Raw genomic sequence first — 27,941 nt, 5'->3', positions numbered from 1 at the left:
ATAATCAACCCTGATAATCGGTGGGCACTTGCAGCAGAAAAGCCAAGGACTGAATGGGCCATGGCAACTCAACCCTCCGGCCCACTCCTGGCATAGATGCTGGAACTGTGGATGCTGTCACACCTGCTGCCTTGAAGTGGTGGTCCAGCATATACAGGGTTTACAGTTTGGGTCAATGGCTCTCATAGTGTTTCAGCCTCCCAGCCTCCAGGTGGTCAAGGTACATCGGTGACGAGGGCAAAGGTTAAGGAAAGCTCAGGCTGCTGCCAGCTATACTGTCCTACAGATAAATGAAGGGCTTCGGTTATCCGGGCTTTTGCTCTGGCAGCTTTCACATGGACTGAAATTCACCGTGACATTTCCTTTTTTTTAATTTAAAGAAGATCAGAGTCGGTGTTAAAAACACACACCCGAAACTAGACAGAGTTGAAAAATATACAGGATTTGTTTTTATTGAGCACCAAAGTAGGAGACCCTACGTTTCGAATGACAAGCAGCACAAAACAGGAGTGATAGTATTGAATGAGTCATTGGGCCAGATTCTCACGTTGTGGAGGTCAGAGCGGCTCCATTGAAGGCACCGATTGACACCAGCTGAGACCCTGGCAGCTCGCGAGCACTGTGAGCATATAACTTCACATGAACAGTTTATTGTAGCACCAGACAAGCCTTAAAATGAGACTAAACACACATATGATGTGTTATTTAAAAGCTAACATTACCAGTTTCCTACTGAGCTTTTACAATGTTGCCTTAAAACCATTTGTTTTCTGGGCAGCAGAAAGAACTCAGGAAAATTTGTCTTTCAATATATGGTGTTGTCAAAAGCAGTATGAATGTTTATATTGGAAACGTAGCCTTCAGATCTCCGCTCCGGCTGATTTGTTTCTGAGTTTGACAATTTAAAAGAGCTTTTAAAAGAAAAATTAACACCTTAGCACCATTAGGTAGGCTGGATTTTCTACAGCATGTAGTAACCAGCAAACATTCAGCAGTACCTTATTTTATCAGTCTTCCTTCTTCTTCTTTTTTTTTTTTTAAAAGATTCATTTTGCAATGATTAAATTCCTGCTCTACAGCTCCTATCCAGGAAAGTACTCAGCCATGAGCTTAACTAGCATTGCAAAGCAAAATGCCCACCTCAAGTTAAGCATGTGTTTGAGTGTTTTGCTCAATGAGACCGGAGCCTAGGTGTCTGATCCTGCAAGGTCCTTAAAACACATAACATTGACTAAGGGCACTGAGCTCTGGAGCTGATTTAAAAATAGTAAAATATTTTGTACACATTTTTCACTGTTTGTTTGGAGGGGGGGGTCAGGAAGGAATTTCATTGGCAGAGACCCTGGTTGTTTTTTCTCTCCTTCCACTGCAGTGTGGGGCAGGGATCATTTGCTGGCTTAAACTAGAATAAATGGTAGATTCTCTGTAACTTGAAGTCTTTAAACAATGGTTTGAGGACTTCAGTAACTCAGTCAGAGGTTAGGAGTCTATTTCAGGAGCGGGTGGGGTTCTGGGGCTTGCAATGTGCAGGAGGTCAGACTAGGTGATCACGATGGTCCCTTCTGACCTCAAAGTCTCTGAGTCTAACACTGGAATGAAATTTTGTAAAACCTGACCATTTTTGCTGGTCAAACAAATAAACAGAAAGCAACTATGTAAAAAATGCTCAGTATTTTTAACTTTCCCTTTACCATATAGGGATTCCAAACTCTAGGGGAAGGATAAACATTTGCATATACTGTAGTACTTAAGGGAATATCAGACAGAGCACCATGGTAGACCATTTCCAGCCTCGTTGTTAAATACATAGATTACCTTGTAGACTAAGTCATAAAAGGATAGTTGTTCACTGGGGCAAATTCATCCTTGGTGTAGCTTCCACTGATTTCAATGGTGACACAACAGAGACACATTTGGCCCATTTTCTTGAGTGAACATATTAAAGTCATTCATACTATTGTCATGCATAAGCTACCAGTCGATTCATTTCCTTATGGGTAAGAGACCTCTGAGTTCTGTTAATGTGATGTACGTGCAGTATGAAAGTCACTGATTGTGTTCAGCACACATATATTAGAAAAATCAAGCTGGTTGTTTATATCTAGGGCCTGATTCTAAACCCACGTGCACCATTTTTATACCAGTGTCACTCCTGAGTTACACCTACGTGAGCGAAATCAGACTCAGTCCCCTAATGTGCACTGTAGTGTGTACTGTGCTGATATAGATCTGAAATGAAATTGTGGATCAGACTGGTTATCTGTTCCAGTGGTAAAGGTGCTGCTCATAAACACTACAGCTGCCTTCAAAGGAATGGATTTCTCCCACTCTTCACAGGGCTGAGTTCTAGAATAGCTGCTCTTGCACCATGCAGGTCTTTTATCAACAACTTGCAGAGATCAGGAAGATGCTGAAAAGCTGTTTCTGGAGACTGAGGGCTGCAATTCATCTGAACCAGACAACTATTGGATATAGCTTTCTTTAAAAGCTCCTTAATAGTTAGGTCCCACTGAATGAAAATCAAATAATAAAAAAAAAAAGGAATTTAAATGTTTATCAGTGCTGTGGTGTTTGCATAGAACACATTCTTACCCAACCATGTAACCTCAGCAATTGGCCTCACATAGGCCGAATGAAAAGTTAACTGATTCATTTTGTCCCTGTTGTTTTAATGCAGCTGCATCTGATTCTGAAAGATAAAGACACCACCAGTGTGGGACAGATTGGCTGATAATGCAAATTCTTACATATGAGCCTGACCCAAAAACCGACTGAAGTCCCTGAAGGTCTTTTCACTGATTTCAGTGGGGTTATTCCTATGCCTAAGAGTTTGCAAGATTGGGTTCCAATGCAGTCTTCTTCTAAACTACCGGTCTCTGCGTTTTCTCATTCCGGATCAGATGTGGCTGCCTTAGACTTGGGCCCTAGATGGGCAGTATAAAACATTTGGGCATTTACTATAATTGTATACAATGCATGGACATGAATGTGTTAATCTTCGGCTCTATGCTGTTTTGAAATGTTTGAGAATCCCAAAATTCGGCTGCACGGTCCTGTTCTACATGGGAAAAGAAAACATACCAAATGTCAGAGGTTCTTCAGGAAACTGGCCAAATTTTGAGAAATCAAAACCAAATGAAAAAGAACCTGAGGAGAGGAATTTCACCAGGAATATTTTGCTGAGATCTCCCTGCAGCACAGACCAGCCTTGGGATGGTGAATACCATATCCCGTTTGTCAGCATATGCCTTTCAACTAAATTCACTTAGGGTACATCTACACGGCATTGTAACTCCAGGGCTGTGGGACCTGCGCTTGTGGACTTGATGTTTCCAAGCCCGTGCTTGAGCATCCACACTGCATCGTAAACCTGGGTTTACAATTGCTGGATCCAGGTCTCACAATCATGCTAACGTGACCACACTGCAGTATGCAGCTCTTCTGACTGGAGTCTGCGGCTTCAGCTGCGTCCACACTGCAAACTGACCGGGTCTGGACTCAAGCCTCAACAGGACTCAGGCTCGGACCCACCTCTCCAGCAGGGTCCACAGGCCTGAGTCCAGAGGAGGTGCTGACCTGAGTCAGACTGATGTATGTGTGGATGGAAGGGGGATTTGGATTCAAATCTGAGACTGAGCATGGGTTTATGGTGCAGTGTAGACATACCCCTAGAGTGAATTTCAACCCTGTGCAGAGGGCCAGTATAATTTGTTCATTCCCTCAGAAGCATCTGGGACTGGCCACTGTCAGAAGACAGGATACTGGGCTAGATGGACCTTTGGTCTGACCCAGTATGGCTGTTCTTATGGCCTCAGCACCACTAGGGCTTCAAGGACATCTAAGTGGAGCATATGCCTGATGCTACGGAGGGGTAATTTCACTCGTAAAAGACTATGTCTTTAAATCACTGTACATTGGGCAACCGTCATGCATTTTCACACATCCATCCCATCCATACCCATTCAGAGGGTACTTACCCAAGCTATCCTAAGTGCTTCTGCTGTTGTTTTATGTAGCCAAGTACGTTATTGGAATTACTCCCTGTAAAACAAAATTCTGCAAAATTAGGGTTTACGGCATGTCCTTTCAGTAATGAACGCTTCAGAAAGATTTCTAGCTGTATATTTTAAATGGTATGTGTCTTTGTCATAAACATACAGCTAAGGATAGCATAAAATCCCTCCTTTACCTGTAAAGGGTTAAGAAGCTCAGATAACCTGGTTGGCACCTGACCAAAAGGACCAATAAGGGGAGAAGATACTTTCAAATCTGTGGGGGAAGGTTTTTGTTTTGGGCTTGTGTGTTCTCTCCAAGACAAAGAGAGAGACCAAGCAAGTAATCCAGCTCCTACTGAAATGATACATTTAATATTACAGAAATAGTAAGTAATAGCAAGGAATGCGTTAGATTACCTTTTGTTTTAGCTTGTGAATTTTCCCTGTGCTAAGAGGGAGGTTTATCCCCATTTTTTTAAAAAAAACCTCCCTGCTTTCCAAGCAGCCAAAAGAAAAAAATAAGTCCTTTTAATATCCTGAGATTTGTGCTTCTGGTTCAAAATGATCCCACCAATGCCACCATGTCAGGGTTCCCTCCCCACTCTGAACTCTAGGGTACAGATGTGGGGACCTGCATGAAAGACCCCCTAAGCTTATTTCTACTAGCTTAGGTTAAAAACTTCCCCAAGGCACAAATCCTTCCTTGTGCTTGGATTGGTACTGCTATCACCACCAAGTGAGTTAGACAAAGATTCAGGAAAAGAACCACTTGGAATTCCTGTTCCCTAAAATATCCCCCCAAGTCCCTTCCCCCCTTTTCCTGGGGAGGCTTGAGAATAATCTACCAACCAAATAGGTAAACCAGATTTTTAAAAAACAGAACTTTATTATAAAGAAAAAAAAGTAAAAGAAGCACCTCTGTAAAATCAGGATGAAAGGTAACTTCACAGGGTAATCAGATTCAAAACACAGAGGATTCCCCTCTAGGCAAAACTTTAAAGTTACAAAAAAGACCAACCACCAGGGACAAACCTCCCTCTTAGCACAGGGAAAATTCACAAGCTAAAACAAAAGGTAATCTAATGCATTCCTTGCTGTTACTTACTATTTCTGTAATATTAGATATATCATTTCAGTAGGAGCTGGAATACTTGCTTGGTCTCTTCTTTTGTCTCCTGAGAGAACAACAACAAAAGCCCAAAACAAAAACCTTCCCCCACAAATTTGAAAGTATCTTCTCCCCCTGTTGGTCCTCTTGGTCAGGTGCCAACCAGGTTATCTGAGCTTCTTAACCCTTTACAGGTAAAGGAGGGATTTTATGCTACCCGTAGCTGTATGTTTATGACAGTCTTATTTTCCAGTTCTTTGGTGGGGCTGTTGTAGCAGTGGTAGGTTTAAATTACACCGGTGATTCTGCCTTTGGTTACTCCCAGCGCCTCAGTTAGGTCGCATAGGACTAACTGAAGGGAGATTGACCATTCCATTCTAGATCGAAGAGTGATCGTGATCTAACTAAGGTGTGGAAAACCAGCAAGGGGAAAAAAAAAAAAGGTGCAAAGTAGTGGGTAGCTTTTCCTAGCTTTTCGCCTTCCAAGAACAGGATTCCTTTCCTGATTAAATCACAAGTGAAAATGAATTGAATTGGGTGTTTCCCATTCCAGAGGTGACTTCCATATCATAAACCCACCATACATTGCAGCACTGTTGGCAGTCTCAGCTCTGGAAGACGCTGTGGTAGGGGCTTTGCATATCTGCCCTGAGATGCACTGTCAAAGGTGTGCTGAGAAGCTTCTGACGAATGTCTCCCCACTGTGCCATTTCATAGGCAGCAAATTCCTTGTAAACTATGTGACCAGTGTAAAGTTCAGCAATACCAAAGACCCACAGAAGGTGTCTTACCAAAATACTCCTTGTAATATTTATGCCTTAGGTTGCGTCCATCTGCAGAACAATAAGATACATTATGATCAGGCTTGGCAGAATTTGATTTTTTAAAATAATTTTGACAGATGCTATCCATGTTTATTTTAAAGCATTTTTCTCTACTTTTTATTGATTTCAAATTGTTTACAGTTGTGCAAAATTATGGTTTTTAAGCAATTTTGTTGGCTATTTTCATCAATTCAAATTTTCACAGTCACTGGAAATTGGGATGTATGGGGGGGAGGGGTCAGACAACAATTATTTAATGACAGTAGGTGTTGAGATTCAAAAAGATAAAGCTTGATAACCATTAACACAAATTGTCAACGTCGCATGTCAAACTGTATACGGTAAATAGCTTTAAATCAAACTCTGACAGGTTCACAAGCAGGACTTTTCTTACTTCTCCTATCTGTAAATTTAGAATATTATTGACGGAAGTATTTTTCATCAGTTTTTGGGTGTATGGTGAAATCGAGATTTACTGATAAAAATAGAATCCGTCCAAGCCTAGTTAGGATAACGTATCCAACCAGGCTTCGCTCTTAACTGCTTTCTTTGGATTAAATCCTGGTCCCTGTGCATAGCCTGAAAACTCTACAGGGAACTAGGGGGACCAAGATTCCTATCCTCAACAATTGGGCAGGGAACAGAGCATGCATCTTGCCTTCCCATGGCTGCAGCTGTGTTGTCTTGGTATCTGTAGGCCGCTATGTAGCTCCTACCAGTACCTTTTGGCCAGTGGATCCATGCAGTCACATCCTCCTCCTAAATACTCTGACCACTAAAAGTAGTCATGATCTAAATAATTAGTCTTTCTTAAACATAAAGCATTTATTAAAGAAAACATAGCTAGAATTTGAGACACTCTAACAGGCTTCCGCACAGTTCAAGTTCCAGCTTCCTCTCCTTTGTTTACCAGGGACCACACTGTGTCCGAAACTTTTACAGCTCAAAGAGACAGCTAGTGCATGAACACCATAAACACAGGTAGATACCATTACGTTAGTGACTAGAGGACATTTAAAAAGCCCTCAAAGACACAAGAAAGGCAAAGGAAGTTGAAATTCTGAAGCCTTTAGTCTTTATTACGGGAAAAAACCACAACAAAAGAGGGCTCTGCTTCTTGATACTTCTACTAGTTTTTATTGTGGTTACGTAGGAAAAGGGGCTGCTGATGTTTTTGGCCTGTGATGAGTTGCATCACAGAGTATATAGTCCATAAATCTTTTACAGAAGCTGCACACGCTTGTACAGATTGAAAACGGTCTCAGAAAACACATCAGCATGTGTGAGCTCCCTTACTGGCAAACACGCCAGTGGAGAAAAAAAAAAAGGATGATCTTTGTGATTGAAACAACAGGAGAAACTCTGGTCAGGTGACACAAAACAATTTCAATCTTGATTTTCTACTGTAGTTTAAGAACTTTACTGTTTGATATTTAAATAGAATGAGCTAAGGTTTACTATCGTCTGTAGATGGGAATAAATTCTTTCCTGTCCCAGCCAAAATGCAAATGCACAGACATTGATCAAATAAATTTACAGGGCCTATCCCCCAGCTTGTAAATTGGCTTAGCTCTTTTGAAGTCAAGTAAATTAAAGAACTCAGTGGAGCTATGCTGAGAATTTGGCTTACAGTCCAGAATGTCATGTACTGCACACATGAAGAAAAAGAGAGAAAAGTGAATTGCTGCTCGGATTTATTTAGGGGCTGATCCCGAATGGTGCTGAACACTGAACTCCCTTTGGCTTCCCTGGAAATTGAGATCAGTCAGCACCTTTCCAGAAGCCCCGAAAGACCATGAACATGAGCTGTTTGTGTTGATTGTACCCTTGGCATTTTTCAAAGGCAGCAGTTTAATTTTCTCGTGTGATTTAAGGCGTTACACATAGACAGCTTTTAACTGTGCAGTGGTTCCCCCAATTAAATAGTGTCCTATCCTGCATGCTCATAGTGCCTTATCCTTGAGTATCATACCAGTATGATCAAAAGAACACACAGTAAAGACGAGCCACAAAAACATATGCTCCAGATTCTGCCCCCAGTTAAGTAATGGCAACCCACTGTTCTCTCTGTGGGGTGGCTGATGTATAACTAGGTGCAGACATTAGCTCCCCCATGTTTATACAGGGTGTTCATCTCACTCGGAACTCCTTCCCCACCCCCACTTCCTCACCCCCTGAATTTAGCTCCCATATTTGGTCTTATGGCATTTTCTTTTAAGGCCAACGGAATGACTTGATTGCCAGCACCATGTGCATGCGAGACTTGGGTTCCGAAGCATCCACTCAACTGAGACAGCAGGGAATGGAGATGCTGCCGGGGGGTTGGGGTGGGGGGCAGGGGGAGATGATGTTCAGTCTTGGGGGATAGCTGCCTGCAATGCAGCAGGAACATTTCCTTTGTCATATGGAAGTGTGATGGAGCCATGGTGGAAAGATCAGATACATCGCTGAAGAAACTCGGGATTAAAAGAGGGAGGAGGTGAAAACCCAGGAACGCTACTTAGCTTGACCTGACAAGCCCTTATCTGCCTCAGGGCAGGTGAGAGACCCCTCAGCATAGTCCCTACGTTGGACAGAGTAAGCGAGGATGGATGTTTTTGAATGAACTGACCGGGATTTCCTCGTAGCTTGATGCACTGACCCCTGTTGGGGATTCCTTCGGCTGTGTTGCCAGGATTGATGATGTGGCATTCGTATCCTGTAGGGCAATGCAGAGGCTCATCCCCATCCTCAGTGGTGCTGCAGGCCTCCGCTGGAAAACAAGCCTGCGTGTCATAAACCTAGATTTTATTAGGCCAGGATAACCGGAGAAGGATAATCTTGCTGTGTTCTTTGGAAGCCCCTCCCAGGAAAAGATCTCAAAGTGCTTTACAAACAGTAATATTGAATATTTAACACGTGTAGAGAGCTCGACACGGCTTTACTCCATTCAAAGAGAGGGGAGAATGACTGTTTCCACTAACTGGAGAGTCCCTAGCTAGCTGCCTTTCTGTTCTTCCTGCAGCCCGTTCTACGGGCTGTGTGCTGGGGCTGGAGACCGGTGGAAAAGAGGGGTGGCTGGCAGTGCTCTGAACAGTTGGTGGCCTCTCCAGGACTGTTACCAGCTGGCACAATTTAGAGCAGCCATCAAGCTGCTTTAACCAGCACCCGGGATTAGATCAAGAACCAGGGAACTGTTACCAACTCCCTGGTAGTTCTCCCCTTCTTCTGTGCCCAGAGGTCACTGGGCACAGCAAGGAATGGTTCCAAAATATTCAAGATGCTCTACATCTATTAACTAATAAATTAATTCTCACACACGACTCCTGTGGGGTAACCCAGTATTACCCCATCTGTAAGATGGGGAAACTGAAGCACAGAGAGGTTAAGAGACATGGCCAAGGTTATGCAGCAAGTGTGTGTCAGAGCTGGGAACAGAACCTGGGACTCCGAACTCCCGTTTCTGTACTTTAACCACAAGACCACGTAGAGGCACCCTACACTTTCTTTCTTTCATTTGCTGGAATTTTAATTTCAGGACAGTCTCCTATAATGCCCATGCCTTGATTGAGGGTACTCACTTCTGGAGCACTTCATGCTAACTGCTCCATTCAGCTGTAATCAAATAAAATAAGAGTCAAAAATAAATGGGGGGGGCAGTATATTTTACTGACATTTGTACAACCCTAGTGAAGTCAGTGGAGTTGAAGGCAGAATTTTCTCATTAGGAATTGCCAGTCTGGATCAGAGCCGGCATCCATATATCCTGTCTCTGATAGTGGCCAGCCCCAGATGCTTCAGAGGAAGGTGGAAGGACCCCCACAGTAGGCAGATGTGGGATAATCTGCCCCATTTTCTTAGATCTCATCCAGGTCTCTAATAATGACTGGCCTAAGCCTTGAAGCAAGACTGTCCGAGTACTTTAGAACCATTGGTTAATAAATTAAACCTGCAAGGCAGGTCGTTTTGTGCTCACTTTATACATCTGGAAACGGAGGCAATGAGGTTTAAGGCCTGATTTTCAGACTTCAGGCCTGCACTTACTTTAGGAACCTACTTTCTGCATGCCCAGCTGTGCATGCATGGGAAACACACATGGAACTGCATGAGCAACATCTGGAGTCTGCAAATCAGGCCCCCAAGAGACAGGCTCAAGGCCACCAAGGGTGTCAGTGTCAGGGCTGAGAATGACAATTCTCAAGTTCCTACTTTCCAGGCCTGTGCTCAGATCACACCTCCCTACTGAGGTGGGACTGGATAGCTCAGAGAATTTGTAATGGGATGTGATTTCATCTTTATTTAAGAGTTGACATGACCATGATCTAGAAGTTCCTACACAGGGAGAAGATTTCTGATAAGAGAGGGGTCTTTAATTTCAAAGACCAAGCCTAACAAAATGGAGTGGCTGGAAGCTGATACTATACAAATTCAGGCTAGCAATGATATAAAGATAATAGCATCTAGCTCTTACATAGAGCTTTTCATCAGTAGATCTCAAAGCACATTACAAAGGAGGTGAGTATCATTATCCCCATTTTACAGATAGGGAAACTGAGGGACAGATCAGGGACATGACTTGCTGAAGGGCTTGATGCAGGAATTTACTGTGTGAAATCCTCTGGCCTGTGTTATAGAGGACATCAGGCTAGATGATCACAATAGTCCCTTCTGGCCTTGAAATCTATTAACCTAAAACTCATTTAAATAAAGTGCATCTCAAGCATCTCTTAGAAAACAGTGCAATGGACTGTGTTGGAGAAATGAATTATCTAAAGGGTAGAAAAATATAAAAGAATTTTTGCTTTTCTATGTGTCCCTGCTGATGCAACATTTCAGAGCTTAGTTATAACAGCTTAAGGATTGTGTAAACTATGAAACCTAATTTGTGTGTCTTGCTTTGTAAAACCTTATCTATGTAAATAGCAGGGTGAAACAGAACATCATGAGGGAATTGTTAATTTCAGGTACCCAGCAAGACAAGCAAACAAGCAAAAACCCAAAGTCACAAAAACTGACCAGTAAGATAAAATTAGATGGAGCCAGTAAAATAAACAGCAGAGAATACAAAGGAAATCAGTATAGAAGTAGACCAAAAAAAGTTTTAACAGGGTATTTAACAGGGTAAGCAAAGTTTTAACAGGGTAAGCAAAAATGTATTAGTTTAGGTTCGTTATGATTTATGCATAAAAATGTTTAGTCAGGTTGAGAATGGGTAGGTTCACAGATGAGGTAACTGAGCATGAGTTAAGACATGGAACAGGGTATAAAAGACAGTGGTAGACAACACGAGAGTGAAGAAGACACAGCGTAAGAACATAGCAGAGGCCAGAGATTTGCAAAAGAAGTCCTCCTGTCCCTTCTTAGTGTTTACACAATGTTCCTCAGGTGGACCATGACCAGGATTCATCACTGGTTGGATCATTACTGAATCATTACTATGATTACTGATCATAGGCTGAGTACTGATAGGGAGTGTGCCAGGAGAGGTAACTTGATCAATTTCTTTCCTGGTCTTATCTGTTTTTGCATGTATATGCAGCGTAGTTGTAGCCACGTCAGTCCCAGGATATTAGAGATTCAAGGGGAATGATGTAATAGCTTTTATTGGACCAACTTCTGTTGGTGAGAGAGGCAAGATAAGATAAGAGCTCTGTGTGGCTTGAAAGCTCGTCTCTCCCACTAACAGAAGTTGAGCCAATAAAAGATATTACCTCACCCACCTTGTCTCTTTGAATGCATATGGCATTCATAGGTGGTAACAGCACGGTCTTAAAATGTACAAAATAAAGGTTAAATGAAACTCTATAAGCTTGAATGGGAGTGGATCGCGTTGGTCACCAAATACAACACACAAACTAATCTCGCATTGGGTTATGTAAATCAGTTCTATGGAGTTGGGGTTATGTATTGGGAAGGAAATGACTCTCCCCTTTGCACTTGGTCCATCTAACCCAAACACCCATGCATGCAGAATGACATGCAATACTGTAGTGTCAGATTATGCTATCATGGCATACCCAGCTCTGAGGGCAAAATCTTCTTTTACAAGTTGCATTGGGTATATCCTTTGCTCATCCTGTTCACATCACTTTCCCTGACAATCAGATTTTCATGCACTAATGAGCACTGGTTATGCATCTGCATGGCAGATGGAAGAAGAGAATTTTGCCCCTACTAAAGAGGCTTTCAACAGAGCTGTATATTAAAAACAAATCTTTTGCTTTAGATTTGAAATACTGTTCACTTCACAAACCCTGGAGTCACCTTTCCACATGGGGTACAATCACAAATCTGTTATTATTTGGCCTTTTGCACTGTACATCTGTATCTCATTTAATGGACAATTAGTTTACAGGAAGTGTTCTTTCCACGCTAACACTGGGTCTGCAATGTAGATTAAGTGGTGTTTCACAGGGGTCTGAGGCTTTGAACTGAAACCACAGTATTTACTATTCTCCCTTGAAAAAGGGCGGATTTATTGGCACTGAACTGCATCTGACTTGCATATTATTTTCCAAATCAGTGTCCTTCATCCAGCAGAATTCAACAACCCACAATACCCAGGTGATTAAAATGCCGAGTTGCGCTCATTGTACCTTGTAAAACTTCCTCTGGTCCGTCTAACAACCAACCGTTTCCTCCAAGCCAACGTGGTTTCGGCTGCACCAACCAGTCTAAAACTATTAAAAAACCCACATTGTTAAGGATGAGCAGTCACAGGGCACACAATTACTTTCATGCCACTGATTTTCTCCAGTCCCTGATGATAAGGCAGGCGGAGTTCTTCAGGGAGGGTTTTACTGTGTGTGTTTCAGTGACGTATTTACGTTCGCAGTCATTCAAAATGTCCCAGCCACAGCCTGATTGCAGCAGTCATAGCAAGGACCCCTGCAACATGGCGGTACAAAGGGCCTAAGCCTGCAGAATGCTGAGCAACCTTTGAGACCCTGGTCCAAAATCCATTGACGTTAATGGAAGGACCCTCATTGACTTCCGTTGGCTTTGGACTGAGCCATGACTAGGCACCTTGTAAGATCTGGCCCAAACTGGATAGAGCTTTATTGAGTGCTGCTAAAAGTCAGAGCAAATCCCCCCGGAGCATGCTCAGAAGTTTCTTTCTTGCTCCCTGTGTAACCCAAGAGAAGTCAGAGTTCAATGAGAATGATGTCTGTGCCAAGTTTCAAGCCATTTTGACTGTCTCCCTGGCTATGTGTAAACTTATGTCGGCGTGTAGAGTACCGGCATTACATGTGTCACGACCCATGGCCTGGCAGACAGGCTGTGTCCATACATGCCACTGCAGTGTGTAGCTAAACATGGCAACGAATGTCTCTGGCAGCTGGGAGGCAACGGGAAAGGTTCTGGCAGTGGGGAGCTGATGGAGCTTTTCACCACTGCGGGAGCCTTTCAGTGCAGTGGGGAAAGGCTCTTGCAACGAGACACTACATGGTTAAAAATAGCAATGTAGGCATGGTGGGTACTGCTTGGGTAAGTAGACAGCCATGTAGCGTGCGTACCCTGGGGGTTCAGGCATGTAGGGCACTTACTCTACGCTACTTACCTAAGCTGTGCCTCGCCAGCTACACTGTTATTTATACCTGTACTAGCTGGGCGTGCAGCATCTGTACATGCTGCCGTAAGTGTAGACCACCCATCTCTTTAAAAAGATGGTGTTAGAATTATTTCACAGTTGGAAAGGAATATCTTTCTGAACTCTCCCTTAACTTGGAAACAGAAGAAAGGATTTTGCTCAAACTTTTCAAATAAATTCATCTACAGGCAGAGACTAAATACATTGCAACACTAAGAGTATCCACTATAATAAAAGGAAAATGACTGTCCTAAAGCTAGTTCTCAACAATAATGAAAATCTCTGATTTTGGCAAGTAGCTGGTTAAAGCATCTTGGTTTTTCCTATAAAAAGGTTACTAGCAGAACTGGTTGAAAAATGCAGAAAACCTTTTACAAACATTTTTTGTCATAATTTTGAATTTTGGAAAAGTTCCAAACTGACTGAAGACCAGCAAAAAATGTACTCAGATTTTTTTTTCAAAGTTTTGCAAAGTTTTCACTTAAATTTTGAAAATTCAAAAATTCTCCACTCTCTCTCATTACCTGCCATGCGGCCATGAACTTGGGTTAATGTATAATATAGCGAAAATAACTAATCTCGTGATTTCTGCCATTCAAGTTGGTGGAAATCTTGCCAAATATTGCCAAAGTTGGTCGAAATCTTGCCAAATCTTACAAATCTTGCAAGATCAACAGTTGTGTGCAACTTCCTCTCTCTTGAGCCAAAAATCACACAAGGGCAGCTCTCAACTATTCGCCGCCACGGAACCAAAGATTAGTTCTTGATTCAGGCTCAAACCCCAAGTCCTATTTTAGACCTAATTGTAGTGAGGCAGTGTAGGTCCCTGCCGCCCCAGAGAGAGACAAGCCCCTCTGGACACCAGAGTGGGTGGAGCCAGGGAGCTCTGAGCCCGCCACCCAGAGGGTCAGGTATGGCACAGGAAGTATAAAGGCCAGACCCAGAGCTCCTTGAGAGGAGCTGCCAGGGAGACCAGACTCATCTGGCCTACCTCCTGGTTGGGAAGCCCCAGCGACCTGCAGTGGACCCAAGGGCTGGCCGGCTACCCGGAGGAGTTGCTGAGCCTGCCCCAGGCCAGGTACCCGGAGGAGTTGCCGAGTCTACCCCTCGCCACCTATCCCGAAGAACCCATGGTGCTGGACCCCCCCTGAGGACACCACCCTAACCCAGGTACCTCAAGAGGGGGAGTCTGGAAGTAGCCCGGGGCCCTGCTAGACCTCTTCCCGAACTTAGTGAGTCGGTGGGGGTCCCCGCCTCCCCAGAGAGAGACAAGCCCCGGCTAACCTCTCTACACTAATATATATGGGGATACACCCCCCATTTTACAGCCTACCATTGTTATTTCAGCTGTTTCTGTTTGTATCTGGGCAACATCTTGGACATTTCTTTCTGAGGCAGTTTGATCTCACAGCCTACCATACCTGGAGGTGGCTGTACTGATTCTAAGCAGGCATAGATGCACCCATTGTAGCAACAACGCTTGTGTCTTTCACATTCAGAATCTGAACGGCAGCTGGGCACCTCACATGCTCGCTCTGGTAAAGTCTGCGGGGGTGGAGGGCAGCGGTCATTCTTCTGGTAGTGGGCGCTGTGAGAATGAAGAGGGTACTCATAATCCTTGCAAAAAAAAGAAAAAAAGGGAAAACACAGATTTGGCATAAGGGAGAACATTTGGTCAACATTAAACATATTGCAAAGTGACATTGCTGGAGTGAGCATTAAGAAGTGACTGACTTCACGTATTCATCAAGGAAGTGATACCACCACCCTGTGCCTCAGTTTCCCCACTTGTAAAATGAAGATACTAATCTGTTGCTACCTTAGCAAAGTGCTTGGAGATCAGCTGATGAAATGTGTTACCTAAATACCAAGTACTACTATTTATTTCATTGTTTTAATGATGTAGAAGCGTTCAGGAGTTTAATTTTTAAATCCCTAAAATGTCCATTACACTTGTCTGAAAGAGTAAGAGAGAGAGGCAGTAGGCACTTCAGTAACCGGTGCCTTAAAAATACTCTAGCGAGAAAGAGAGGTAAGTTGAAATGAAGATGATGATAGAGAGGCCTTATTGTTCCTGTGTTTCATAATCATTCTGTGTTTGTTGTAAGTGATTAATGCCAGCAGCCTTTTACGAATTTAAAACCTTCCTGTAAAGTGAGATGGCCACTATGGATGTAGAAGCCCTCTACACCAACATTCCACACAAAGATGGACTACAAGCCATCAGGAACAGTATCCCCGATAATGTCATGGCAAACCTGGTGGCTGACCTTTGTGACTTTGTCCTCACCCACAACTACTTCACATTTGGGGACAATATATACCTTCAAGTCAGAGGCACTGCTATGGGTACCCGCATGGCCCCACGGTATGCCAACATTTTTATGGCTGACTTAGCTCTCGTCCCCTAACACCCCTACTCTACTTGTGCTACATTGATGACTTCTTCATCATCTGGACCCATGGAAAAGAAGCCCTTGAGGAATTCCACCATGATTTCAACAATTTCCACCCCACCATCAACCTCAGCCTAGACCAATCCACACAAGCGGTCCATTTCCTGGACACTACTGTGCTAATAAGCGATGGTCACATAAACACCACCCTATACCGGAAACCTACTGACCGCTATACTTACCTACATGCCTCCAGCTTCCATCCAGGACACACCACAAGATCCACTGTCTACAGTCAAGCTCTACGATACAACTCCAATCCCTCAGACAGAGACAAACACCTACAAGATCTCTATGAAGCATTCTTACAACTACAGTACCCACCTGCTGAAGTGAAAAAACAGACTGACAGCCAGAAGAGTACCCAGAAGTTACCTACTACAGGACAGGCCCAACAAAGAAAATAGAACGCCACTAGCGGTCACCTTCAGCCCCCAACTAAAACCTCTCCAGCACACCATCACAGATTTACAAACTATCCTGAAAAATGATCCCTTACTCTCACAGATCTTGGGAGACAGACCAGTCCTCGTTTACAGACAGCCCCCCAACCTGAAGCAAATACTCTCCAGCAACCCCACACCACACAACAAAAACACTAACCCAGGAACCTATCCTTGCAACAAATCCTGACACCAAATCTGTCCATATATTTATTCAAGTGACACCATCATAGGACCTAATCACATTAGCCACGCCATCATGGGCTCGTTCACCTGCACATCTACCAATGTGATATATGCCATCATGTGCCAGCAATGCCCCTCTGCCATGCACATTGGTCAAACCGGACAGTCTCTACGCAAAAGAATAAATGGACACAAATCTGACATCAGGAATCATAACATTCAAAAAACGGTAGGAGAACACTTCATGCTCTCTGGTTACTCAGTAACAGACTTAAAGGTGGCAATTTTGCAACAGAAAAGCTTCAAAAACAGACTCCAGCGAGAAACTGCTGAGCTTGAATTAATATGCAAACTAGATACCATTAACTTGGGTTTAAATAGAGACTGGGAGTGGCTGGGTCATTACACATATTGAATCTATTTCCCCATGTTAAGTATCCTCACACCTTCTTGTCAACTGTCTAAATGGGCCATCTTGATTATCACTACAAAATTTTTTTTCCTCCTGCTGATAATAGCTCATCTTAATTAATTAGCCTCTCACAGTTTGTATGGCAACTTCCAACTTATCTGTATGTGTATATATATATATATATATATATATATATCTTCTTACTATATGTTCCATTCTATGCATCCGATGAAGTGGGCTGTAGCCCACGAAAGCTTATGCTCTAATAAATTTGTTAGCCTCTAAGGTGCCACAAGTACTCCTGTTCTTTTTGCGGATACAGACTAACACAGCTGCTACTCTGAAACCTCTGTATGAAATGTCCAGCTTTGTACCAGAAGCTGCAGAGGAGGACACATGGCCATTTAATACTATGCCAAGTCAAACTGTATTTGGATATGGGGAAAATACGGCCTATTCTTAATCACACATAAACGATGAGGAAAACTCTCAAGTAGAATTAGCAGAGCGTGGTACTTTCCCTGACAAGCATAAGCAGCGGCATACAAAGTAACATGATTCACAAAGATGGCATTTGGACGAGAAGCCAACTCCCTGCGTTCCACAGAAATTGACAAGTGGCTCAAGCCTGATTCATACTCCCCATGGGCCAAAGCCTTCATCCCTGCGCTCAGACATGCAGTGTGAGGCAGGGGAGTTCTGTGGGAAAGGGGGAGGAACAAAATTTCCCCACCTCAGGCGCTCTGCAGACACTATAGCTGACTCAGCTTCCACCTGCCCTGGTGGGGGGGGGCTGCATATGTGGATCAGCCCCACCCACTGGCCATGCTTCTCCTCCTGTGCTTCCCTCCTCATGGCAGTGCCTATGTGACCTTCTGAACATCAGCTGTCTGTGTGCCAGTCCCATGGTGTCAATTAGAGCAACCTGGCAGCTGCTATCATTTGCACTAGCTGCCAACTTCCTTAAGGAGCTAATATGGGGAGCCCCAGGCATGCCCTTTCCCCTTGATCACACCCCTTTTCCCAAGGGGAAAAGAATAGGATTGGGGTCCATCCTCTTCTCAGTGTCTGGGAAGCTATGCAGAGGGCTGGGAAGAGGGTAGCCAAGGATCAGATATAGTGACTCTAGGCCACAGCAGGTGGCTCTGACAGATCACGGCAAGCATTCCCTGGCTAGCTAAGTCAGCCTTAGGGCTGCTTTGTGTTGGTGGGACAATGCAAAGCATCTTCAGTGCAGGGGAAAATCAGACCCATTGTCTAAATAATACATCACTCCTTGGAGGAATGATTTTTGACTTCTGAATTTTTATGTTCCTCAGACACAAAGATTTCTTGTCTCTTTTGCTATCTAACTATTACCATGTGCGATCAGCAAAGTGTCTATTAATGCTCTGGAGTATGAAAAAAATAACTTTTGTTGGATTTGCAAAAGAATATGGTGTCAGTATGTGTGAGCACGTGAGAGAGACAGAGAACCTGGGGAATGTAAGTGAAACTAAGCTAAACTGAAGAGAGCAAACTTCAGAAATAGAGATTAGAAAAGTTTGACTATAATCAAATATTGGGATCAAACTAGACTCAGCTCTCATGAACACAGGTGTAATGCCAAATAAACTCCACCAAAGCCAAAGGAGTTACTCTGGATTTACACCCTGTAACTGAGATCAGCATTTGGCCCAAAATGATAAAGCTGCAAATGGAGACAAGAAAAGAACTTGCTATCAGATTGTTTGGTTTAAGACTCTACCTACACTCTCGTAATGATGTCCAGCACCCTAGCATTTGCAAATCAGTCACAAAGGGGCAGATTCTCTACTGCATTGCACCACTCTAGTCAGGCCACTCTCAAGAGGGCATCATCAGGTTACAGAGGAACTTGGATTAACACTGAGAGATTCTCCCCATGTCTGGGCACTGCTAAATCATCCCTGCCAGAGGTACCTTCTCCCTGGGACTCAACAACGCCTCTGGAAAGCAAATGTTTGTCTTTAGGGTACAGCTCATTGAACTAGATGTTGAAAAACAAACTTCCTGGGACAGGATACCGATAGGATCCCCTGCAAGACCTTGAACTCACAAGCTGGATACTCCCCTGTAGTAACAACACATCCAGTATGTTTCTCAGGTACAATGTATAAGCATTTCCCATGATTTGCATCTAAGATAAGTCTGCTTGCCAAGAGTTTCTGCCTCTCTCCTTGGGCCTGGTAATGGTTATGTGTGGGAAACTGCTTTTCTTTAAATAAGAACGCAAATAGATTTTCCAATCACTCAGTCTTCTCCTTCCCAAATAAATGCACACAGCAGGCATAGGTTAAGGGGGGGAAAATTATGGGAGCCCTTCATTCAAATATTGTCATTACATCAATGTACAAGGAAACATTTAAGCAAGATTTTGAAGGCTTCACTGCAATGCTTTTAGATTCCTCCAGATGGCCTCAGTTTGCAACTATTGAGAGGCAGTGCACAAATAACTGGATTTATTAACTTTGGGACTGACTGCTCCTACTATGGCCTTGTTGTTATGAATGAGTGGATTGTAATCAGTTATTTTAAAATGTAATTAGGAATAACTAATAGTTCATTTCATAGGAAATTGATGCAATTCTGTTCAAAGTGATAAGGGGAAAATGTTGTATATTATTTGTAATGCTGACATGATAGATTTTACCTCCACTTTCTCTGTAATGAATCATGCATAACATATAGTGACAACAATGTAATATTTCTTTATTTCATCCAATCTCATACATTTGTGCAATGACAAGAACCAGCCTTAATAATAGGGAACATTCCCAGATGTCTGAAATGCCCTCTGATTGAGATGCATCCAATATATTATGTGGGAACTGTAGTGTAAACCCACCCAGGTTCTCAATTGTTCTAACAAACAATTGGAGCTTGTAGATCATGGGGTGTGGTAGGGAAAATCCAGATGATGATTGGTTTTTAATTTGTTGAGAAGTGAGGGGAAAAAAGCCTAATTCACCAGTATTTCCACAAATGAAAGCACCAAGTTATATTCACACTGTCAGGTTGTAATATGCCTAATCATGTTGACAAGCACTTTATTCCACTAGCAGTCCATGTATTTAACAGGCACTTATGGAGTAAGGTGCTGCTCAAAGTAAGGAAGAGTATCAGAATTTCTTCCTATGCATTGATGGGTCATATTATTAATCATAAAAAGAAAAGGAGTACTTGTGACACCTTAGAGACTAACCAATTTATTTGAGCATAAGCTTTCGTGAGCTACAGCTCAGTTCACCGGATGCATACTGGCTGGATGCTGGCTGGATGCTGTAGCTCACGAAAGCTCATGCTCAAATAAATTGGTTAGTCTCTAAGGTGCCACAAGTCCTCCTTTTCTTTTTGCGAATACAGACGAACACGGCTGCTCCTCTGAAACCTGTCACTATTAATCATGAGAGCTCTTTGATTTTTTTTTAAGTTCAATATTTTGATTTCAAAATGCAAAACAACAGCAGCAACAACAAAAAGAAAAATTTTGACCAAAGATATTCCCAGTTCCTCCCTTGGCCCCATTTTTAACCAGCGACAGAATTGGTCAGAACACTAACTTCCAATTTTTAATTTTTAATTTCAAAAAAATCAAAAATTTCAAATTTTCTTTTTGTGGAACCAGGTCTATTCATAATTCATAATCCAGTCCAAACACTGCATATCAGTGAAAATGTTCAGGAATCCCAAAAGTTCCATAGACTTTAGCAGGGACGATCATTCATCAAAGCATTCATTAGTTGTTATTCTCCTATTTAAAATGTTATTGTCACTCAACCCATAGTCAAATGTATTTACCCAAAATATTTAGCAAATACAGATGGGTAACTGATACTTAAAAGAAAACAAATATGATTGATTCACTAATTGAAAGGCCAAAATTCATAATGAACAGTTGACCATAATGAATGTGACTTCCCTTTTAGAACAATAAAAGTTCTAAGGCCAAGAATTCCCAGAGTAGCTGTTTCCCTACTAAGTTTTCGCCTTATTTTCTCAGTGTTCCTAGTGTTCTGATATCCCAGTACTTAAAAATTCACTGCTGTACAGCATGTTTGCAAAATTTAACTAATCAACATGCTGCCGCTGCTTTGGGTGTCATAAGATTTTTAGGAAAAGGGGGGGAAAGTAATTCCCTCATTTACAAAGTCTTGGATTACTGCTGTCTTGGAATAATGATTTCCACGAGTGCCTATTTAATAGCTTGGTAGGATTTACATTTTGGCTGTGAGCATGACTTGGATTTTTAAATATTATGGACTCTGGCATGTCTTAACATTTCTGCACTTGAAGATATTTTTCAATCCTGGAGGCAAGTTGCAGTTTGTCTCAGGAGACTCATGAACTCATTTTAATGGCGATAGCTGCATTAAAGACTTCCAGAAACTAGTTAACAGCGGAAAGTTAAAAGTTCAGCTGAGGAACCTGGAAAGCCAAGTCCAGAATCACTAGAAAAAAATGGAATGAAGCCTCATAACCCTAAATCACTCACTGTATTCCCAGACTTTCAGTAACATCTGAGGGATCTGGCCTGCCTCATAAAAATTCCATCCATCCTTAGATTTTTCATGTCTACAAATGAGAACCAGTTTGCCTCTAAGCACAATGCTCTGACACTTGTAATATCCTTATGTGCAGCAGAAATCTATTTAGATTTCCTTGGAATTCAACACAGAATGGATCCGGTGAGACATATTTCTAGTTGGGGTTCCTGTTGAGAGAGATTTAGGGCCAGATTCTCATCTGGTGTAAATATGCACAGCATCATTGAAGTCAATAATGCTACACCAATGTACATCAGATGAGGGTCAGATCCTTTAAGTTCAAGGCTGGCTTCCTTTCATTGTTCCAGATGCCTGCCTTCGTGAGACAATACTTATGGCCCAGTCTTGGCCCACTATAAATCAATAGGAGTGTTGCCATTGATTTCAGTGTGTGCCGTGTGATTGGTGGGATTTGTTTAGTTAATGGCCACCAGTCATCTTTCCTCTGAAACAATAAAGAATAAACATCTTGTGCATGATGTGCATATTCATAGAAATGGGGGATAAGGAATACCTGCTGGATCATCATCTACATTTTACTGCTACTGCTGGATCTTTGGAAACTTCTCCCACTCTCAGTAGAGGTTCCCACTGGGTTACATCCTTGGCCCTCGGCTGTCTCACTAGGCCCTATCCCTCGGGACTCCATCTGATTGCACTTCTACATTAATACCGCACAAATCTGCTGTTCCACTCCAACCTCTTCCCTTTTGGCCACTTTTGTATCACTGTCTGCTTCTCTGACATCCCTTCCATCAACTGAAATCTAACATGGCTAAACTGAACGTCCCAAATATTCCCACTCCTTCCTTTTGCTGCCAGAAGCAAGGGATCTGAAACACCATCCTGCATTCATTATAAACACTGTTCTTGGTATAAGCAGGGAGCAACAAATACATTAGCTTGGGGGAGGTCAAACAACGGACTAAGAACAATGTCTTATTTGTTCCCCTCTTCTCCAACAAGACAGCCCTGTCGGATGAGATAGAACAATGCTGATCACAGGAGCATTCTCCACTCTGCATGACTCGTGTGCATTCAGCAAGGCATGGACGATGCAGCACATTGGTATGCAGAACCATACACGAGACGTAGAGAGAGCCCAGGACCAGTGCTCTGGAAAGGGAAACGTCAGACATTGGAACTCCGCTTCTTTAAGCGTGCAAGGGAAAGGACAGAGAAATGCAGCTTCCACCCCCTCCTAGAGAAAGTGATTACTCTTGAGCTTGACAGATCAGTAGCACCTGGATTAGCTGCTGCCAGAAAAACAATCCTTTGAAAAGCCTCTGGTTCAAGGAGGAGGGCATATCCCCAAGGGAAAGGATTCTGTGCCTTAGAACAAGCTATCTGAACATCAAAACATAGGATCCTATCTGTCTGGGTCTTTTGCTTCATAGTTTTTGTGGAAAGCAGAAGATTGCAGATTTTAACTTCACAATGGTTTTGCAACATGGCAGAATTATTATTGTTACTAATAATGGTATTTTTTCCAGTGCAGTTATGGAGATTTAGCAGACCAGAACTGCTCTTTGCTCTATATTATTAAATAATTTGCAGCCTCACATGTTCACAAAAGAATGCTGAAATCCAGCGAATGTTCTTGAACTCCCCAAAGTGAGATAAATTTGACAGTGAAACATCCCATTGCCTTTTCATTGTCCTCACAATTTTGCTGCAAAAGGTTCATGAAGTGACAGGCAGAAGTTTTGCACCCGTCTCCGATTACCCTCCCTCTGTTTATCAGGTGTGTGAACTTCACTTCACAAAACACCTGTCACGTGCACAGAGCAAATCTGTGACTGAACATGTCATTGTCAGCCTCATGGGCCATATCCCCTGGCATTTGTCTTCGGGACCCTTGATTGTGCCTGCTAATGTGAGTTTCCAACCCCTCGGTGTCCACAACCCGTTCTCTGTGCTCCTCTGCAGTGGCTGGGTGCCTGCACCAACAGTGGACATGTAAACAAGTTTAGCATCAACTTTTGTGGGCCCAATCAAACCTGAGCATTTGGAAACAGATGCCAGCTTAACAATGGCTGAAATTTTGACCCAACATATTCAGGAGGCAAAAGGCATTGGCCAATGTTGGCTTTTAAAAGGACACGGTCAATCTGAATTTTTTTTAATTTGCTACTTTAAAAAACAACAACCGGTTTTCTGAGATCCCCTTTAACTAGCATGCCTTGAATTTTTAACTGTTATATTCACACTGTCAGGAATTTTCTTTTTACAAAAATATGTATACTTTTTACCTCCTACTTGTTGATGTTTAGAACAGTGTTGCCAACTCTTATGATTTTGTCATGAGTCTCATGATAATGATTGTTTTCCTTAAAGCCCCTGCTTCTGGAGTCAGGTGGATCTGTGATGATTTCAGCCTTCATGCTTAAAGAAAAAGTAAGTTTCTAGCCCTCGTGACTGTGGAGAAAGCTTCAAAATGTGACACCCCCCCACCTCCAGTGCATCTAAACCACAAACCTAAAGACTCAAAAAGCAGAAGGCAAATGAAAAGAACCCCAAATCTATTGTTTTTTACATAATCTCGTGATCTTAAAGCCTATCTCATGATTTTTGAACCTTTGGCAATACTGAGAAAAATCTTTTGGCCCCAGAATATTTTGAACTCCAGAAACATGCTCAGGCCCAATCCCTCCCCTTCTGTTCTGTGTACACAGAACAGTTGCAGCTTTTCTGCCACTGATCCTGACGGACAACCTCTCAGAGCTGGGACACTGTGGTCATAGTGTCTACTACCACTTTGGAGACTAACTGCCTGGCTAGTTTTCTCTTTGCAACACACTAATTAGCCACAAAGGGTTTTCAAGCACATTGCAACTGGATTGCTGGGCAGAAGACCTTTGAGCCTTGCTAGAAAAGTGTGTTGTGCTTTTGCAGGAAGTTTCCTGCATTTCACTGGTTTGTTCTCAGCTATAATGGCCTGAAGGTAAGAGTGAGGCTGGTCCTAGGTGATGGCATGTCAGCCAGAAACCCACGCCAGCAAGCAGTGCTAATGAACACCTGTCAAAAGTCTGAGGAGGCAGAATGGAGGAGATACTTCCAGAGAATAGTCAAGAACAAATCATGTATGCAGTGTTGTTGTAGTCATGTTGGTCCCAGGATAATAGAGAGACAAGTTTTCGAGCTTACACAGAACTCTTCCTCAGGTCTGGGAAGTGTACTCAGAGTTTCACAGCTAAATGCAAGGTGGAGCAGATTGTTTAGCATGAGTTGTTAACACATATTTCAAGGGATCATTCAAGGTGAAGTGGCCCATTAACACCTCTCTAGTCATAGGGGAAAAAGGAAATTTGTCTTGCTCCCCAACAGAAGTTGGTCCAGTAAAAGATATTACATCACCCACTTTATCTCTGAAGAACAAATGAAGCCAAACCAATCTAATTTCCTTCGTTGATAGGGTTACTCTCCTAGTGGATAGCGGGCAAAGCTGTAGCTGTGATATATCTTGATTATAAGGCTTTGACACAGTTCCACATGACATTCTCATAAGCAAACTAGGGAAGTGTGAACTAGAGGAAATTTCTAAAAGGCGGTTGAAAGACTATGCTCAAAGAGTAGTTATTAACAGTTCACTGTCAAACTGAGGGGAAGGGGGAGGCATATCTAGTGGAGTCCTGCAGGTGTCTGTCCTGGGTCTGGTACTATTCAATATTGTCATTAGTGACTTGGATTATGGAGTGGATAGTACACTTATAAAATTTGCAGATGACACCAAGCTGGGAGGGTTTGCCAGCACTTTGGAGGACAGAATTAGAATTTAAAATGACCTTGAAAAATTGGAGAATTGGTCTGAAATCAATAAGCTGAAATTCACTAAAGACAAGTGCAAAGTACTACACTCAGGAAGGACCCGTCACATGTACAGCTACCAAATGGGGAATAACTGGCTAAGTGGTAGTACGGTAGAAAAGGCTTTGGGGATTATAGTGAATCACAAATTGGATGAGAGTCAACAATGTGATGCAGTTGCGAAAAAGGCTAATATCCTGGGGTATATTAACAGGAGCGCTGTATGTAGGCCACCAGAGGTAATTGCCCCAACTTTATTCGGCACTGGTGAGACCTCAGCTGGAGTACTGTGTCCTGTTCCGGGCAGCACACTAAGAAAGATGTGGACAAATTGCAGAGAGTCCAGAGGAGAGCAACAAAAAGGATAAAAGGTTTAGAAAACCTGACCTATGAGGAAAGGTTAAAAAAACCGGGCACGTTTAGTCTTGAGAAAAAAAAGACAGGGGCGGGGTGGGGGTTGGGGACCTGCTAACTGCCTCCACATACATTAAAGGCTGTTATAAAGAGAACTGTGATCAATTGTTCTCCAAGTCCACCGAAGAAATGGGCTTAATCCGAAGCAATGGAGATTTCAGTTCGATACTGGGAGAAACTGTCTAACTCGGAGGATAGTTTAAAACTTCCAGTGATGGGGATTCCACAACCTCCCTGGGAAGCCTATTCCAGTGCTTAAGACCAGGTTAGACAAACACCTGTTGTCAGGGATGGTTCTAGGTATATTTGGTCCTGCCTCAGCACAGGTGGCTGCACTAGATGACCTCTCCAGATCCCTTCCAGCCCTGAATTTCAATGATTCTATAAAAGGAGGCCAATCTGAGAATGAATTCTCCCTTGAACTACTTGCTCCAGGACAGGAACGACCTCTTTATATGTATATAGTACCTTTTCTGTATGGATCACAAGACACTATTGTTCATTAGCTAAATGTCACAAAACCCTTTTACATATTTATCCTCACTTTACAGTGGATGGGTAAAATGAGTCACAGAAAGATGAAGCGACTTGCGCTAGATCACACACACCAAGCCAGTGGTCGAGGTGGGCTTAGAACCCAGGAATTCTGACTCCCAGTTCCCCCACTCTATGCAGTGGACCATGGTACTTTCCTTTTGGTATTTTATGCTAGCACTTCTATGTACATTTATATGGGTTTTGCACTTGCAACCACAATCTCCTTTTCTTCATTCAGGTTTCCCTTCTCTAGGGTGACCAGATGTCCCAATTCTATAGGGACAGTCCCAATTTTGGGATCTTTTTCTTATATAGGCTCCTATTACCCCCCATCCCCTGTCCCAATATTTCACACTTGCTGTCTGGTCATGCTACCCTTCTCCAGCCTCTCCCAGTGCAGAGCACCTCCTTGGGCTGTGGCTATGGCATGACAAATTTATTTTTCAATGTATAAAGTGTGCCCTTATCTGTATGTCTCATGTTGCAGCAAATAGGTGGTAAAAGTTTAACACAGCCTAGCAAGCTTAAACGAGCCCTCTTACAAACAGCAAAAGCGTAGGATTCAAATCCTGATCATTCTCAAAGGACACACTGGACACACCATTACATACGCCTGCCTCCTGCTAGTTCACATGCGATGTCCCCCCTCAGCTAGGTACTCACATCATACTTCTCGGCCAGTTTCAGGTGGAGGGCACGTTTCCAAAGATTCTTTGCCAAGCCGGATTCTGCGAGTAAGACTGAGACACACAAGGCTGCAGTGAAGATCTTTTTGCAGAAATGCAGCTTGGGCCCCAGGCTATTGCTGCTGGAGTCCATGTTCCTGATGAGAAATAAGAAAATACGGATCCCAGCTTTCAAGGCGCCAGACAAATCAGAGGGAGGGAGAGAGCTGACTGCTGAAGCAAACGACTCTTTGCTGAACAGCTTCTGGGAGGCAAAAAATAAACAAACAAAAAAAGTTTTGGAGCCCAGAATCAGGAGCCAGGAGCTGCTGTTGAACTTTCTTGTTCAAAGACAGATCAGGTTCTCCCATCTCGTGTACCCACGAGGCACATATTCCCCTTGAATGATCACTGGATAGATTATTTTTAGACCTTTGTTCACAACATCTGGCATTCTCAGGGTGCTCCATTCAAAGCCAAAGCATGGGATCAAATGGCAGCTGCTACAGGGGGAAAGAAAGGTCTTGGAGGAGTGCCCCGAGCAGCTTCTAGCTGCAAACTTTCCAAGAAAACAAGTACGCTCATTGTGCACCCTCCCCCACCCCCCCCCCCGAAGTAGATGCCCTGATCTGTAGGTTTGTACCCTATTTCTACAAGGTGGTTTATTCTCTGAGGGAGGCTTTGTTTCCAGAAGGAAATTATTTAAAAACACACGGATGGGGTCATTAAAACAAGTTGACTTTAGCTGTCATTCGAAGGTTGATTTAAATTAGAGGAAGAGGGGGCTACTGGGGGAAGAGGAGCCCGCAAGCGCTGGGAACGAGTTGGAAATGCTGGGCCAGGGGAAAGGACTTTATTTAAGGAAAATGGGATGAATAGCTGGCTTGCAGTGCCATGCAATGCGTGGAATTGAGCAGGGACTGGATTTGAGACTGTTATCTAGGATAACAAGATAGGGC

At 43.0% G+C, this 27,941-nt stretch overlaps 1 protein-coding gene across 2 annotated transcripts; it reads right to left on the bottom strand.

Moving 5' to 3' along the window:
* Positions 1-423: 423 nt before the first annotated feature.
* WFDC1 (WAP four-disulfide core domain 1) lies at positions 424-27,491 on the bottom strand. 2 transcript variants are annotated; one of them, XM_048816888.2, is made up of 7 exons: positions 26,981-27,491; positions 14,919-15,114; positions 12,503-12,586; positions 8,539-8,679; positions 5,895-5,936; positions 3,978-4,041; positions 424-3,058 (listed from the first exon to the last, which is right to left on the bottom strand). In XM_048816888.2, the coding sequence occupies exons 1-6, from the start codon at positions 27,134-27,136 to the stop codon at positions 3,983-3,985; spliced, it is 678 nt and encodes a 225-aa protein (XP_048672845.1). In that variant the 5' UTR covers positions 27,137-27,491; the 3' UTR covers positions 424-3,058; positions 3,978-3,982. The 2 variants fall into 2 exon arrangements, with proteins under 2 accessions (XP_048672845.1, XP_048672846.1); XM_048816889.2 differs by having other exon boundaries at positions 424-2,509.
* Between the last annotated feature and the right edge of the window lie 450 nt (positions 27,492-27,941).

The sequence above is a fragment of the Caretta caretta genome, chromosome 12 (genome assembly GCF_965140235.1).
Source record: "Caretta caretta isolate rCarCar2 chromosome 12, rCarCar1.hap1, whole genome shotgun sequence".
Lineage (NCBI taxonomy): Eukaryota > Metazoa > Chordata > Testudines > Cheloniidae > Caretta > Caretta caretta.
This window is presented reverse-complemented; position numbering and strand designations above follow the sequence as displayed.

Excerpts from the sequence above, each read along its gene's own strand:
- WFDC1 (XM_048816888.2), bottom strand. The coding sequence starts at position 27,136 with ATGGACTCCAGCAGCAATAGCCTGGGGCCCAAGCTGCATTTCTGCAAA. Across the intron at positions 12,587-14,918 it reads ATCAGTACAGCCACCTCCAG|TTTTAGACTGGTTGGTGCAG; the intron begins GTATGGTAGGCT and ends GTTTTTTAATAG. Across the intron at positions 4,042-5,894 it reads ATATTACAAGGAGTATTTTG|GGAGTAATTCCAATAACGTA; the intron begins GTAAGACACCTT and ends TTTGTTTTACAG.